This window comes from Temnothorax americanus, unplaced genomic scaffold, assembly GCF_048541705.1.
Source record: "Temnothorax americanus isolate GAGA-0224 unplaced genomic scaffold, ASM4854170v1 Scaffold44, whole genome shotgun sequence".
NCBI classification, from domain to species: domain Eukaryota; kingdom Metazoa; phylum Arthropoda; class Insecta; order Hymenoptera; family Formicidae; genus Temnothorax; species Temnothorax americanus.
The window spans coordinates 802,960-820,850 of NW_027509591.1; the positions used below are offsets into that span (position 1 = coordinate 802,960).

Here is a 17,891-nt window from a genome sequence, read left to right on the forward strand (position 1 = left end):
TCAAAACCATTTTCTTATAGGGGTATAATTTTAATGTGCTATTCCCTATGGGTATTGAGCTCGATTCGTAACTATATGACGCTCGATGTTTCTTTATAAAATCTACGCCTAGTATTCCGTCGTATTCTATCGGAAAATCATCCTTGACGACATATATCGTGTGCTTGATCTTTCTATCTTTCAAGTCAATAGTTGCTGTAAATTTTCCAATCGTATGGGCTTTATGACCTGTTACTTCTGTAAGGGCCATTTTATCCTCTTCTATCATTGTTTTGCCTTTCAAATGTTTTACTTTTATTATTGATACGGCCGCTCCGGTATGAAACAGTAAATTTAGTTTATTGCGCTTCGTTTCTCGCATGGGCAGAGTGATTAAGTCCAGCCCTGCATGCTTTCGCGGCTTGTTCGTCATGTGTGACACCTGATACTCTAACGCCGGTCGGCGCTGCTTTGTGTCCTCTTTGTCTTCCTCATCGCTTATTCGTGGCTGAATTACTGTCCTTTTTTCTCGGGCTATTTGTTTTCGGATAAAAATTTTTATTTTGTCCTCGTGGATTATTAGGTTTGTTGTGATTCGTCCTTTCTTTATTTGGTCGACCATTTAACAGCCAACATTCTTCGCGCATGTGTCCTGCTTTCTTGCAATAATTGCAGACTTTATCTATCGCGTTTACGCGGGGTGTCCTATCGGGTTTCGGTAAGGAGAAACGGTTCGCATATCTATTGGTACGACATTCCCTTCCGAGGTGCCCGTATTTTCCGCATTTTTGGCATTGTAATATTGATCGGTTATCGCGCGGTTGCGGCGAGTACGCATAATTATTTTTGGGACGCGGCGGAAATCCACTCGGCCCGTTTACTTTTTCTTCGGCGCTCGCTCCGGCAATCGCTTCTTGCAATGTTGCAAAATGCTGAGCTCGAACAAGTAACTTGATCTCGTCTCTCAATCCTAATTGGAAATTCTGTAATGCCTGTTGTTGAATCGTTTCTAATATAGTTCGCTTGCTTTCTATGGTGTGATTTCTTCCCTCTATCATGGAGTCGTATAGCTCCATCGCTAGCTTATCAGCTCTTAATCCGAATGCTCTTGCATTTTCTCCGGGTTTTTGCTTGAGTGTATTAAACTCTAGTTGTAAGTGTGTTGTGCTTTTGCGGCTTAAATAGCAAACTTCTAATTCCTTTTTTAGTTGTGCGAAATCTCTTATCTCTCGCGTCTGAAAGTCTATCATCGCTCTTCCTTTTAGCTTTGTGCATAGCATTGCTTCTAATAGCGTTCCTTCTTCTGTAGGATTTATGTTTTTTATTGCATACGACGCGGCGCTTACGAATTCTTGTAATTTACTCGAAGCTCCGTCGAATTCGGGTATCATGTCCCGTGCCTCTTTTAAACGTAGATATCCGATTGCGCGTTCCGCTTGGTTCCGAATATCGTATGACGTTCTTCCGTACGTTACTTCGAACGGGAGGTTACTTGGCTCGCGTCTCGCGTGAAATTCGCGGCGTTCAGGATTCGCCGTTTCTAGTTGATTTACGCGATCTTGTAAGTTGCGGATTCCGTTTAATATCTCGTCGAGAATGGAATCTCTATCGTCCCGCGGCGGTCCGGTTCGTGCGGGTATCCGGTTACGGTGATTCGCCGGGGTGCCTCTTTGTGATAGCACTCGATTAAGACGGTTTATTTCTTCATCTATTTCCTCTGGGGTTATCGGCGCGTTGTCATTTACGTTATTCGCGTCATGGTTGCTATTTGTTGCTTCCGCCATCTCGATTACGTTCACGTGTCTCGGGGCAGAATAATACTCTTGCGGGTCAAATACGCTGCTGTCATACGAGGTCAATGAGAACTCTCGTCTGTGTGTTCGCCTACTGATCGTACTGTCCGCGTCTTCAGATTGTGCGTGTGCGTGTGAGGGGTGGAGTCTATTTTCGTCGGGGCAGTTATTTTGTTCTATTACTCTCGCGTCTAAGATTATAACGGAATCGTCGAATTGGGATTCGCGTTCAATTACGCTGTTCGGGTGTAATTCCGGTTCTGATTCGCTTTCGCTTGAGTAGTACGCGTCTAAATTTCTACGCACAGTTTCGCGATTGTCGCTTACGACTTCTTCGGTCGTTTGCACGGGGCTTAACGGTCTATTTCTACGCGCTCGTCGCGGCGTCGTGACGTCTCGCTATGGAGCCACGATTGGTTTAATTCCGCAGGTGAATTTTCGTTTCCCGACATCTACGGTAATTGCGCTTTACATAATTTGCTTAGTCGACTTACATTACGGTCGCTAGTCGCATGTTGCTGGTCGGTGTTGTGCCGCCTTATCTGTCGGTGAGCCTCCGTTGAGGTAGGTCGGTGCGCTCCCGTGCCGCAAGGCAACCTCGGAGGGAGGGATAGCGCATGGGCCGGTGACGCTCATGCGCTATTGGTTTTACGCGCGGGGGGGCTCATGGACGGATCATGATGTTTCCCGGGGCCCCCCCTTTAAGCGCAGCGAGGGTCACCCGGGGTGGTTTTAGCCGGTAAGAGTCCGGCATAACCCGCCGCCTCTCCCCAGAGGCGGGGGTATCCATGAGGATTTCCACCCCGTCACAAAAAAAAAAAAAAAAAAAAAAAAAAAAAAAAAAAAGGTCGGTGTTTTCTCGGGTTACGCTGCTCGCTGCTCGCTTGTCTCTCGTCGGCCGCTACCGTGTTGTCCGCTGCTTTTGAATCTGGCTGCTGTGTCTCCGTTGAGGATGTTGCACTGCCTCACTGATTCACTTATTTTTCTGTTTCAGCTGCCGTTCCCGTCTTCCTGCCACTGGATCCCTCACGCTGCCACCATTTTGTTGTGCCCCTTTTGGGACACTGGGATTCGATCTGTCCAATGAGGAGGCGGGTGACAGTGTATTAACGCCCTTGGGTGCAATAAACTCAACTTTACTGATTACTTTGTCTTTACAACTTATTTCGTACAAGATCCGTTCGTCGCTGCCCGACTCCAATTGCCCTCTCGTCTCCTCTGGTCGCTTTCTTTTGAGTCTTCGTTCTGTCCTTCGATATCGCTGAGTTGCTCGATCGTATGTAGGCCGATCGCACAACTTATCTCTTGCTGATTCGGCTTTGCGTAATTCTTTCGGGCTTTCGCGGTCGCGTTCCCTATTGTTATTCTCGGTCTTTCTTAATACTATTCTTATTTTATTATTACATTAATTGGGGCCGCAACAGGTGCTTTACTATATATAAGTTCAAGTACAAAATGTAAGTACACAATAGTGTAAACTATTTGAGTAGATATCAGAATAGTTATAATGAGACACATTGGAAGTATGTTTTGCGAATATTGAAATACTTATACTTAACAAAAGATTTGAATTTGCATTATACAAGAAATGAAAATTGCGATATTATAGATTGTTATGTAGACGCAGATTGGGCTGGAGATAATGTAGATAGAAAGTCTACTTCTGGATATGTAATTAGGTTATTCGGAAATGTAATTGATTGGAAATCACGGAAACAAAATTGTGTAACAAAAACTTCTACTTATGCTGTATGTAGCACTATCTGAGGCAGTCAGTAAAGTGAAATTTATACGAGAGTTGATAAGAATTTTTAATGTAAAATTGAGTGATTTTGTAAAAATTTTTGAAAACAATTCTGGAGCGACAAACATTGCGAATTATGTCACAAAAAATTCAAAGCATATAGAATTATGTCACAAATATTCAAAGCATGTAAGGTTGTTTCGGATGAGAATATTGCGGATATACTTACTACGGCATTGTGTAAAGAAAAGTTTGAAAAATTTAGAATGTTAAAGAATATCAGGTAAAGAGAACTAAAAAAAAAAGAAAGTGGTAGTATTATACCTCGAAAAAACCTAAGTAACAAGTTTTAGATCTTTATATCTCGAAAAATCTCGAAAAAATCTAAGCAGTAATATCTTTATTTCCGAAAAATTATAACCCAAGTGATACACGTCACAAAATTATGTTACCTTATCAAATAGAAGAGTCGCGCTTCAAGTGATCTATTACAATTACAAAAAAGAAATGATATCTCTTTAAATTAGAGCGCCAATTACAGAGAGAACATGTATATTGCCTCAAAAAATAATTGTTGCACTACTTTGAAAAATCTTTACATTGTGTCATTTAGAAAAGAATGTATAATAACAATTTTATAAGATTAAAAAATTTTATTTAAATTTAACAAGGGAATACAAGATATTTAAATACAAAGTTATTTACATGTGTATTTTTTAATGGCCACAAAGAATTACAGAGGTAACAGTACAAAATAAAAATATTTTATTAAAATACATAAATTTTTCTTGTAAAAAAACTTGGCGCTGCTAGTCCTCGAAATTTTAAATAAATAAATAAACTTATTCTATACTTAATTATAAGCCGCATTATCCGCCGTCCGCATAGTCACGCACACCCATATCACTCACTCCCACATCCACGCTAATAATCATTTAATATTACTCTCATTGCATTCTTCTCTGAATTATTTTTATTTATTGTTGTCCTTATTTATTTAAAGGGTCTAGCAGCGCCAAGTTTTTTACAAGAAAAATTTATGTATTTTAATAAAATATTTTTATTTTGTACTGTTACCTCTGTAATTCTTTGTGGCCATTAAAAAATACACATGTAAATAACTTTGTATTTAAATATCTTGTATTCCCTTGTTAAATTTAAATAAAATTTTTTAATCTTATAAAATTGTTATTATACATTTGTTTCTAATTGACACAATGTAAAGATTTTTCAAAGTAGTGCAACAATTATTTTTTGAGGCAATATACATGTTCTCTCTGTAATTGGCGCTCTAATTTAAAGAGATATCATTTCTTTTTTGTAATTGTAATAGATCACTTGAAGCGCGACTCTTCTTTTTGATAAGGTAACATAATTTTGTGACGTGTATCACTTGGGTTATAATTTTTCGGAAATAAAGATACTACTGCTTAGATTTTTTCGAGATTTTTCGAGATATAAAGATCTAAAACTTGTTACTTAGGTTTTTTCGAGGTATAATACTACCACTTTCTTTTTTTTTAGGTAACAACATATACACTACTATACGTGTACTTGGCGCCTTTTTTTTACCTTTTTTTTTAAAAGGTAATTTTGTGCGGATATCACCCCTTTTTGTAGTATATTACGCATTGTATAAACAGTATGTACAGGATAAAGCTATTTGGAGGTATAATACTACCACTTTGTTTTTTTCGAGGTAACAACATAACAGGGTAACAACATAATACATATACACTATTATGCGTGTACTTGGCGCTCTTTTTTACCTTTTTTTTAAAAAGGTAATTTTGTACGGATCAACAGCTACGTCTAAAAATAAAATAATGTATCAATATGATATTATGGCTACGATCAACGTGACACTACAAATGCTTCGAAGCATTCCTCTTCTCTTTTCTTTCAATAAAGAAAGAAGGAGAAGAAAAACGCTCCAGAGCATTTGTATCACGTTGACCGTAGCCTATATATCAAGATATATATATATATATCAACAACCTGTTCACCGTTCTCTGGATAGAATTGTAACACTGCTCTTGCGCTTCTTGACAGACATGCACACAACGTTGATAAGAAACGATATAAACGTTTTGTAGGATTGTGCAAAGTTTTGCTTGCATAACACAACCACAAGCGCAGAAATACTGACAGCCCCATCAAACGTACCAGCTTTAAATGGCAATCCTTGACCTATATCTAAAAATAAAATAATGTATTAATATGATATTATGGCTACGGTCAACGTGACACTACAAATGCTTCGAAGCATTCCTCTTCTTTTTTCTTTCAATGAAGAAAGAAGGAGAAGAAGAACGCTCCAGAGCATTTGTATCACGTTGACCGTAGCCTATATATCAAGATATATATAATATCAACAACCTGTTTACCGTTCTCTGGATAGAATTGTAACACTGCTCTTGCGCTTCTTGACAGACATACATACAACGTTGATAAGAAACGATATAAACGTTTTGTAGGATTGTGCAAAGTTTTGCTTGCATAGCACAACCACAAGCGCAGAAATACTGACAGCCCCATCAAACGTACCAGCTTTAAATGGCAATCCTTGACCTATATCTAAAAATAAAATAATGTATTAATATGATATTATGGCTACGGTCAACGTGACACTACAAATGCTTCGAAGCATTCCTCTTCTCTTTTCTTTCAATGAAGAAAGAAGGAGAAGAAGAACGCTCCAGAGCATTTGTATCACGTTGACCGTAGCCTATATATCAAGATATATATATATCTTTCAGCAACGTGCACAACTTCATTTGAGGTTATAATTGGGTACAACATTCATCGCACGATACTTTTATAATTGCAAATCGGAAACGTACCTCGAGTTCAGCTCTTCTGCGATCAACGAAGTCGAGATCGAACGTGTCAGTCGTCACTTTCTGCCAAGCGTAGAGAACCTTCTTTTCCGGCAGCGATAGTAACACGATGGGTGCGTTCAGCCGATACTCCGCTAGCCTAGCAATCGTGAGCAGTCGCTCGTTTCCTCTCCTTTTAATCCATTGGGTCAAAGGAGAGGAAACGAGCGAAAACGAGCGACTGCTCACGATTGCTAGGCTAGCGGAGTATCGGCTGAACGCACCCAATGTAGGGATATGAAATCTTTAGATAAGCACGAAGCAATTCAATTCAGTATATCGCCGGCACGATTACGGTGTTACTGCTGTTTCGCGTACGCGCGTATGCGCGCGTTGTCGCACCTTACCTCGCGACACGTAATAAAGAGTCACACGGTCGGTCTCGCTCCGCGCGTACTACCGTGTCTCTCGATCGATCGAGATAGGTTAACTGATCAGATGATAAACTGACTGACAGGATAGCGCTCTAAACGAACGCATTGTCTGCACTGCACTGCACTGCGATACTAACGCCGCTAGCCGCCAGTGTCAAAAAAGTGAAAGTGACGTTCTCTGTTTGTTACATGTATGTTATAAAGAAGAGCGATCGACGTAGACGACGTATCTTAAAAATAAATTTTTGCATTTGGACTTTGCGTCGTAATATCTCCGCTCGTAGGGCACGTAGCGGAATATTATGAGAGAAACCCCCCCCCCTTAATTGGACCCCAAGCTATCGATCAAGCCTACTTAGAACTTGATCCGTTTACTCGTTATCGAGATCTCAACATCTCGGGTACTCGCAACCCGTCGCGTCGCGTAAAAGAGTCACGGTCGGTCTCGCTCCGCGTGTACTTGGCGCGAGACACTACCGTGTCTCTTGATATGAAAGCGTACAATATAAATGTAAGGAGGCGTGTTAGAATATATGTACATCTATATTGTACGATAGTCAAGTCCAATACGTATTTAGTTAAGTTTAAGAATATTATACGCGAGAATATATAGTATGTAAGCGCGCTATAGTAAGAGTTAGAGCGCGTAAGAGAGAGTAGACGCATACATGTACACCTCCCTTTCCCGGTGTGTGTGAGGCGTCACGTGTGTGATGCGTGAGAGCAAAGCTAAAGTGTATTAAGCACTCACTGCTGTACAGACTCGCGTAGAGGATGGAGCATTTATCACACTGTATCACTTTAGTTAAGTATTAAATAAACTTTTGCTATACTAAAATCTCCAAGTATAACCGGATCCACAATCCCTTCACGTTCAGCAGAACAACTGTCGTCTTATCAATACTCTGCATTCTAAAAGTAACAACCAATCACATCGATTGCTATTGAGCGGTTTGTTCTACTGAACGTGCATATTGCATATGGGTAATGAGTGCCGTGTTGTGAGCTGTTAAGTCTCTTAGAAGGTCAGAGCGAAAGAAAACGGCAGACACGTGTAACAACGTCACGTTTCACTGCATTTTTGAAAAATTCAAGAAATTTTTTCTTGACGCCAAAAACGAGGAGAGAAAAAAAGCTCTGTCATTCCGAAGACAATACAATATAGTTAATTTTTGTTTCAGACCACCCACCTTTCAGAAACCATGTACACCGTCTGCAAAGCATAGTTGCGCGCGAAGGAGTGCCTCATCGCCATTTTGAAATTTTTTACACCAAAAAATTTGTACATGTTCTTGAAACCTTAATAAAAAAAATAAAAATAAAAAATCATTTACGTATCACCAATATTTTGTCTGAAATTAATTACTAAAAATTCGCCTGTTTCAGGGTAGACTAACCCCTTAATAGGCTTTATGTAAACACGAAAATAATTTTTAGTGTTAATATAACCGATAAATATATAAAATTCTTTAATTTTTGTTTCAAAATGAGTTTAATTAATCGAGTACAAACCCAGGTAGCAAACACTCGTCATTTTGACGTCAATATTTGGTCATAATTGGTCAGTAACGTCATTCGTCGATTAAGTGACGTATATTTAACGTCATGTTTTAATACGTCAAAAAGACTTTGTAAAATGACATTATATAGACGTTTAATTGACTACCCAGGTAGCAGACAGTCGTCATAATGACGTGATTCTTACGTCATTTTATGACGCATGTTACGTCATTTATTCCTACAGTTTAACGTAAAAATGACATATTTTTCACAATATTTTTCACAGGTATATTCCTACATTTATAAAGTGTTTCGTAACTTTATGATTGACGTGGTGAATTTATGGTATAAGTGGATCTAGTGTAATTATAGTTTTATGATAACTACTTCATGCAGTGTTAGAACTATCAAGAAGATATCATTACAATATTTTTGAACATTTTAAAGATGTACCTGTTATACACAAGTACAGTTAATAAGAAAGCATCAGGGTGAGAAGATCGTCACTGTCCACTGGATCATCGAAGTCAAGCGACTCCGACGCGGTACTGTACTAGGATGGGTGACCGCCTTGAGAAGACCGGCTATATGCACATGGCATGTAACGAAACAGTTAAAAAAGCTTTTTTTTCTTAAATAAAGAAAAAGAACATATTTTTATAAACGTTTATCAAGTAGACATTTTAAATTTTTAATTTCATAAAAAACATTTCTAGAAACCGGTATGTCGTACATTGGACCTATTTTTGCCGTCAATAAAACGTCAGAAAATGACGTCTTTGGGATGTGACTTAGGACCGTGTAAAATACGTCATTTTTACGTTAAACTCTAGGAATAAATGACTTAACATACGTCATAAAATGACGTAAAAATCACGTCATTATGACGACTGTCTGCTACCTGGGAAATCTTTTGTTGGTCATAAATAAACAAATTAAAACGTTTGTTAGATCATGGTTCGTTTAAAAAGGCAAAAAACTGTATATATGCTGTGGCCACATGTGCATGCAAAAAGTGCGCGAATTTGAAACGCATGTGTACATATGTACATGTGTACATATAATGCAAGTTTGTGTCAGTGCTAAAGGAAGTAATTTGCTGATGCGTATAAACACCGCTTTTCCCTGCATAAAAAAATTAACCTAACTCCAAACCTATTTCTAAAAACCTAAAATTGAAATTTGGTCTAACTTCAAGCCTATTTCAATCAAATTTTAATTTTAAGTTTTTAGACATAGGTTTGGAGTTAGATTAGTTTTTTATGCGGGGAAAGGTTTTCCCGCCTACATGTGTATTATACAGTCTATACGCATCAACAAATTACTTTCTTTAGCACTGACACAAACTTGCATTATTCCCAGTCTACAATAAATGTTTTGAGCCCTAAGCCCTAAGTAATTGACAACAACTGTGATCGAGCAATTTCTTAAAAGGATTCTATAGTGACAGTCGTTACCGACATTTAGTTAAATACATACAACTTTTAATTGGCTTTTCGGAATTGCAAAACTCTTTTACAGAATTAAAATACGTACAAAAATGTAGAGCGTTATAGTTAATTTTATATCAAAAACGCAAAAAAAATTTTAGGCACACAGAGCTGTCACTAAAGACAATATTTGCTTAATACAAAAATACTGCAGTTTAAAACTAAGATTAAAAACCCAGAAAAAGTTGTGTGTTTTTATACATGCAAAAGCACATGCAGGTTGATAGAATAAGCAGTATTGCGTGTAGCGAGAGATGGCGCAGCAATCGGACAAGGACAGATGTATAAATATCTTGTTAGACAAGGACAGATATAGGACGGTAACATAAAAAAAGGGATTAGAAATGTTGACATTATCAACATCGTCGGAGTTCAGCCTTCGCTATAGGATACCTTTAAGGCTTAAGGCTTAAAACACCTATTGTAAAACGGGACTTAAGATTTTTGAACAATGCCAGACAACAGGCAATAACACAGCAATAAATTTTCAACCAATCGGAAGCCGTGTATTAATGTTACAACATTACCCGGCTACCGATAAGTTGAAAATCTGTTGCCTGTGTTATTCCCTGTTCCGATTGCCTGTTGCCTAGCATGGTGCAAGGACTTTTAAAGTCTGAGCAGAATAGCTGACTTGTAATTTTAAAGCAATGTTTTATGCTTTAAGACATTGTCTTTAGTAATGCACAATACTGTCTAAACTCTGATCTACAATATGTTCTTTGCCTTTTGTTTCGTGTTCTCTGCCTTTTGTTCTTTGTTTCTTGGATTTTTGTCACATGGAATTAGATGGAGCCGAGAAACATCGTCATATAACCTTAACTAACGTCAACGCTACGCTAGTGCCGTTTATAGAGCTCACTATCGCTATCGCACTGTTAGCTCCATGAACAGTGTAGGTAGCGTTTGCGTTTACAACCTATGACGACGACGAGTCCTCTTGGTGTCGCCCGCCAATGAGGAGCGCGCCGTCAATTACTCTAAATTACCCAAAAATCTATATTTCTGCAAGCTGGAATTGTTCAAGGCTGTTAGTCACGTATGGTAGCTCGACCCGGTATAATTTTCAAAGCTCGACATAGGCGCTAGATGCGATGACTCGCACCACGTTACGCGAAACCTAACCAGCTCATTCTCTCAGGCTTGGGTCCTGTTGGCGATTGCTGTCCGATCTCGGAGAGGAGGAGAGGGAGCGCACCGCAATCAACACATGAAATAAATTAAAGTATAGTAATAATAGAAAGTATATTTATAAACAAAAAGACAAATAATCAGAAAAGAAAATAGTGTATAGTAAATCTTACAAAAATGACCAATAATGATCACAACGCATCCCGCCACGAATTCCGCGGAAACGCTAAACGTCTCGATACGACTCATTAACTTGGAACAGGATACATTAACGCGGAACAAGATACATTACCTCGGAACAGAATACATTAACGCGGAACAAGATACATTAACGCGGAACGATACATTAATGCGGAACAAGACGATAATTGCGCGAAAGGTAGTTTGTCTCTATGCGAACCTACCTCGCTTCCAATGGTCTCGCAAAATGCATCTGCTATCACGCTTGATACCTCGCGCAATCCGCAAAATCCAACGCAAAAGACGCCCTGCACGCCACAACGCGATCACGCGGAGCCTAACCATCGGTAGCCGGGTATTTCGTTCACTTACTCGACCGGTATTGATTTTTTTTTGTGTTCCGCACGTCTCGCTTTGCGTCTCGTTTTGGTTTTCGTTTGCGATTTCACGGACGCGCGTTGACGCGTCTGGCGCTCAACGGTAAATTCGTTTCGCGAAGTGTCGGAGGTGCGAGAGAATCGTCGGAGAGGCCCGTCATCCCGCTCTCTTTACTCCTTTTGATCCGGCACACGTCCCGGAGCGGTCCGGGAGTGAAAAAGTCGTGACAAAATTTGTCACGTAGTATTTCTCTCGTAGTATTTCTCTCGGCAATACTGAGCGGATTTCACAATACTCGCGGCACAACGCGACTCCCGGGAGAGCCGCGGCGTCAAGACGGTCTTACTTGGTTATAATACGGTGCTTGAGCAGTGGCCTTACAATCTTTCTTTCGGCAGCCGAGTGTCCGTGATCCCGAGCGGAAGGGTAGCACCTCATGATTCGGCGGTTTGCACGACAGTGCCGATCTTCCGGCCCGGCGGGACCACGCTGGCCTCGCGCGCCTGCGCGCCGGGGTTGCGAGCTTTTTTTTTCGCAGGGGAAATGTTTTACGCATACCTCAGCCCCGGGTTAGGACCGGGGTAATGTGGGACTTTCCCGTATGTGGGCCTACCCACTAAAACTCCTGCGGGTATCCATCTCTGGCACTTAGCTAGAGGGTGCCCGGGAATCGCTGAACAGCATGCTTCCGGACACCACCCGCGCCGTTAATCCCTGGGGAAAGAGAGGAGGTATCCCAGTTGGGAAGTACCTCTCCTCCCACAGTCCCAACATTTTTTGAGAATTTCTCCTACTCCGCAACGGGACACCACCTCCGACTCCGTCGCCCAACTCCTGGGAGACATCAGGGAGGTGGAACACTATCCCACTCCACATCCCCTTCCTCTCCTCGGCCAACTCCGCGATCTCCTCGGACCACCAGTAGGCCGCCCGCCTACCGGCACCTCCCTGGCCTCGCGGCATTGCGGCGTCGCATGTCCGTGCCATTACCTCACGTAACCAGGCCACCCTACCCGCAACCCCCCGACTACCTCAGAACTCTTTTGGGGGCCAGGTCGCGATCAGCAGGGCAGCTCTGAGGCGGTCCCCATCTAGCTGCCAGACAACCCACCTCGTCAGGCTGTAACGGCCTAACTTTGTTGTCGAACGCGGACTAGTTCGCTGGGACGGGAGTTCGACTAAAAGGCCCAGAGACAATAATCAGTGTGATTGCATGCAAAATGATTTATTCAGTCTTGGTCTACAAAATGATGTAAGCGCGGTATTTGGTCGAACACGTGCAGTACGGACGGGGGTAACCGATCTATTGCGGGACGCGGTACATTACAATGGCAGGGATAATTGACGAAGCGCGGTACATTACAACGGCGGGGCAGTGCAGGCGCACTCGGCGCGATGCGGTGCGATAGCGGAAACGCGGTATTACAACCGCTTACGGACTCGGTATATTACAACGGTGTGATAGTGCAGGCGCACTCGGCGCGACGCGGTGCGATAGCGGGAACGCGGTATTACAATTGCTTACGGACTCGGTATGTTACAACGGCAGGATAGCGCCGGCGCACTCGGCGCAGTGCGGCGCGATAGCAAAACGCGGTATTACAATAGCTTATGGACTCGGTATATTACAACGGCGGGATAGTGCAGGCGCACTCGGCGCGATGCGGCGCGATAGCGAAAACGCGGTGTTACAATTGGTTGATAGCGCGCGTGGGACCGCGTAGTGTATAAGCGGAGGATTTCCGGAGCCCCGGGGCGGCGGCAGCGAGAACCCTCGTTGCGAGGCCGAGCGTGCTCGACCCCGCGTAACCGTGCCTTCGGGGTTAGTTCTGATGGAGTGCGGGAACACCTGAGAGCCCTCAATCAAGGTTCGGAGCACCGGACCTCGTTGGCGTGTTCCCTAGGAGTCGGGATAGGTTTCGTCCGGAATAGCGGTACGCTGAATATTAAATGAAATGTCTTTCTCTCGCCGGAGCGCCGGTTTACATACCGCTCGGCGCGGCGGGTTCGCTAGGAGGGAGGCCGATCGTCAGGCGAGTTGCGCTGTAGTGGGAGCAGCGCGCCGCCGCGCGCTTGTCTTCAGCAAGGCTCGGTTCCTGTCGGCGTCCGTCGGGAAAGCCCCGGTGTTGCGTCTAGGCCGCGCACCCGGGGTATTTGGACGTATTAAAAATATGGGCGCACCGCGCCCTTGCTTTTGCCCGACTGATGATCGGTCGGGCGGGTTGGCATTGATAAGATCTCTGAAAAAATCACCCGAACCAAAAAATCCCACAAAAAAGATCCCACCAAAAAGATCCCCAAATCAACATCCCGTGCGTAAATATCCCAGATGCAAAGAATCCCGTGCATAAATATCCTAGATGCAAAATATCCCCGAATCGACATCATCCCATGCATATATATCCCACATGTAACAGGTTCCTGGAAAAAATTAGTTGAAGAGATATCAAGGTATATGTGTATCATTATATTATATGATTTATATTACAGCTTTCGAGTTACATATAATCAGCTACCTTGCACCGCACAATTAATGATCATTACAAATAATCTAGTAGAAGAGTTCCGCAAACTACACTGCGCTACAATGCAGCTTTCGAGATGTCAATATTTAAATATAATAACAAGAAACGAAGTTACATATAATCAGGTACATTGCACCGAACAATTAATAGTCCTAATAGGCTAAGTTATGGGCAACACCACGCAGATATTCAACAACGTCGCCTTTACAATAAGTGCCCACGACATTAAGTAACCGATTATTACGATCTCGATATTTTCTGGTTTTCTTTGGTCCAACGTCGCCTCGAAGTATCTGTTCAAGCTTTAATTCAGTTATAGCTTGCTCATCATGCATTAAATCAATAAATTTCCATGGCGTAACATGAGCTTCTTGGGCACGATTGTTGAAGGCGTTGTGCCAACCTTCGACAACGTTGTTGGTACGATCTCTACTTTCTAGAGTAGTTTTGTAATGGTTCTTACTTTACGTCGGTTAATACTGCCGATCCAAGTTGTTTCAAAATAAGAGAGCAACATTTCTCATTCGCCAGCGTGATCAGAGTAAAATGGTGATGCGATTAATGCCTCGTATGCAGCTTCGACGTCGTCCGGGGGTACAAATGCGAGTGCACTCAGCATCCTGAAATTCAACGCGTAGTCACCACTACGAGCATATGATGGTTGCAGTCCGAAGTGTTGAATGTGCTTCCAAATACACTGTGACATGTGAAAAAAAACAACCTTTAACATTAACGCCACAAAACAAGAGTCATCGCTTTGATAAACGCGCGTTCGAAGTCAACCATCACTGTTACCGGTTGTAAACGTGGCTCCATTGACTGTAATTCTTTCAGCATTTTGGTGTAGACTCTCTCGCTCTTACTGGTTGTCAGCACAGATACAAGCGGCAACACCTCTCCTCCAACAGCCCCATGTATGGTGTACATTTAATGAAATATGTTAGGAACAACGCGAAATGTACCATCGGCATACCACACATCACACGTGCATAATGCATTCAAATTCGAATAAGCGAGTGGCTCTGTGTTTAAATCTGCGTCCTCCAAGAAACTTTCGTCGTTAGCGGGCTCGCACGCGAAGGTCCGGGGTTTTATTTCCACGACTTCAGAATTTTCTCGATTCCCCCGGACCCCCGGTAACGAACCGAAAATTCGGCTGATCCAATCAGCTGTCCACGTCTCGAGTAATTCGTTTTGTGTATGCCTCGCGCACCGAGTCTCCAAGACAAAAAAGCGAGTATTATCAGCAACAATAGACCTCTGTTTTTCTGCCCTTCAGTTGCCGGAAAATATTCGGCTATTTCGGCGAACGAATCTATTTTTAACATAGAATGTCACTGGCTTTACCTTTAAAAGCAGAATGTGACCGAATTATTTACAGTTGTTGGAATTATTTTATTCAGGGAACATATTTTTTGGGATCTTTAGAGGGGGATTTATCTGTTGTAGGGATTATTTTAACTGGGGAACATATTTTTCGGGATCTTTAGAGTGGGATTTTTTTGTTGTTAGGATTATTTTATTCGGGGAACATATTTTTCGAGATCTTAAAAGTGGGCTTTTTTTGTTGGGATCATTTTCACCAGGGGATATTCACCGTTCACCGGTCGGGCGGCATCCGGCGGTTGTTGGCCGGGGACGATGCTTTGGCGAAGAGGTGCATCGTTACAAGGCCATATGCCTTGCGAAGGCGGCGGGTGTCTGGCCCGGCTCCGCATCGCGGGTGGGTGAGGGCCATCTCTATATACAGTTGGTCCGACAGGGATTTCACCTCCTAAAGAACCCTCCACCCAGACAACCGACGGGCGGCGAGGGGATTGGCCCAGGTAAGATCGACAATCGATTCGCCTTGGGTCCTTACGCAGGTGCTGGCCCGACCAGAGTTAATCAGCTCAAGGCCGAGTCCAGCAACCCACGCCTCCACCTCGCCGCCTCGGGCATTCGCTTGCGGGGAACCCCATAACGCTGACTTGGCGTTGAAGTCCCCCGCAATAATGAGCGGGCGCCCTCCGCACCGGTGCACGCAGCCGGCCATCCGGTCCAGCAATGCATTGAACTCGACCGGCCAATCGTTGGGCGAGGAGTATACGAAGATGACGTAAACATCTTCGTATCCCGCCGCAACGAAATCGTCGTTCGAGAGCGGCGGCAAGTGCTGCGCGCCATGCCAGAAAATGGCCGCTCTACCGGTCCGGTCCACCACCCAACTTGGGTGGTTCGCCGGAACACGGTAGGGCTCTGCTACCACGGCGAGCACCCTGCACCACGCTCCGCCAGGACCTGTGTCAACAGATTCTGGGCTAGGCGGGCGTGGTTAAGGTTAAGGTTAATCTGGGCAACCTTAGTCGCCGGCATTAACCCGTGAATTTTGGGTTCTCCAACCCCGTCACTTCGGGGCCGGTCCAGCCCTGTCCCTCCCCTTTTTCTAGCCAGAATGACCGATTCAGCTCAGCCGGCTCGGTCAGATCGACCAACGCGGTTGTCATCGCGTCCACGCCCACCAGGGGGAGAACCGCCGGCCGATCAAAACCAGATTGGACGGTCTTCGCCTCCACCTCCATCTTCGTGTCCGCTGCTTCTCCCCCAGAAGAGGAGTTCGCCACCGACGCCGACACGTCCGCGCTAGTAGAGGGGACGACCGCCAGTCGGCCGGTCCGGGAATCCAAGGAACCGAACCGGGCACACACAACCCCCACCTTTATTTTCGCAGGTCCTCCCCCAGAGGGGGAGCCAGCTGCGGGCGCCAGCGCGTCGTCATTTACCGCCGCTCGCGTTTGCGCGCCAAAGCGCGGCGGGCAGGGCGAACGACGCGCCCGTTATCGAGGCCACCCCGCCTCTTTTCTTTTTATTTACAGGACGGCATGCTTTTGACTTCGCCCTGTGCCTCGCCGGTGCGCCCTCCTTAGAACAGAGAAAGCACCGGAAAGGCGCTGCACAATTCTAGGTCCTATGTCCGGGCTCGCCGCAGCGGTAACATTGACCGGAACAGTCAATCTCACTGCGGCATTGTGCCCGGACATGTCCCCCCTCCAGACACTTGAAGCGTTGCAGGGGCCGATGCTCCAAGAGATCGACCCCTGCCAGTGCCCAGCCCACCGTAAGCCTGCCCTCCGCCACGACCCTATTGGCCGCAGCCAGAGGGCAGCGAACCCACGCGGTCCCTGTCCCACTTGGGGCCCGTCTTATGGGCCCCACCTGTATCGAGCTGGCGGGGCACGCGCTCTTGCGCGCCAGCGCCTCCGCCAACTCGGCCGTGGAGACAGAGTCGTCCAGGCCCTTGACGCGGATTTTCGCAGTCTTAACGGGCCTGGCAACCCGTCATACCAACCCATCTCCACGAGGTCTCGCTGGAACGCTGTGTAAGGTGCTGCTTCGGTTCGGTGCGGCTTGGTCCCATAGAGCTTGCTCTAACCAAGTTGGTGGTATGGCGATATAGGTACGCCCCGAAGAGCCTGTAGCGATATAGGCCTAAGTACCGATGTCCATGGTGAGTTGTGGGGCCAAGAAAGGGCACGGTTATTTGGGGAGCTCTCGGTTGTCAATTCGTTTGCTCCCTTACACGCAGTAAATTTTATGGAAGGTCCACGTATGAATGTTAAACCCCCGAGTTCTTGGATGGCCCGGGTACTGCGTGCAAGATGCGCAAGCGATAGTGCCGTTGGTGCGAAGGTACCTGACGGGGTCGTAGCTAGCCCGTCGCGTACTAGGAGTAGAGCCATGTCCGAAGTCACAGAAAGGACAGAAGCATATGGCTGTGAGTTTTGTCCAAGGGAGTTCTAGACCATGCGTGGTCTAAGTCTGCATGTTACTAAGGCCCACCCAGTGGTGGCCAACAGCGCTGTGGATGTCGAGCGCGTGAAAACACGTTGGTCAGTAGAGGAAGTCAGGCTCATGGCTCGCGCTGAGGCTTCAGCCACC

At 44.3% G+C, this 17,891-nt stretch overlaps 2 protein-coding genes across 2 annotated transcripts; both read right to left on the reverse strand.

Moving 5' to 3' along the window:
- Nucleotides 1-244: 244 nt before the first annotated feature.
- On the reverse strand, nt 245-3,185 carry LOC143903210 (uncharacterized). Its single transcript, XM_077416665.1, has one exon. It carries the CDS (start codon nt 1,761-1,763, stop codon nt 471-473), a length of 1,293 nt encoding a protein of 430 aa, XP_077272791.1. The 5' UTR covers nt 1,764-3,185; the 3' UTR covers nt 245-470.
- Nucleotides 3,186-5,449: 2,264 nt separating this feature from the next.
- Nucleotides 5,450-8,024, reverse strand: LOC143903194 (uncharacterized). The gene is made up of 6 exons (XM_077416652.1): nt 7,960-8,024; nt 7,603-7,681; nt 6,743-6,861; nt 6,360-6,639; nt 5,904-6,087; nt 5,450-5,706 (listed from the first exon to the last, which is right to left on the reverse strand). The coding sequence occupies exons 1-6, from the start codon at nt 8,022-8,024 to the stop codon at nt 5,519-5,521; spliced, it is 915 nt and encodes a 304-aa protein (XP_077272778.1). The 3' UTR covers nt 5,450-5,518.
- Nucleotides 8,025-17,891: the final 9,867 nt, after the last annotated feature.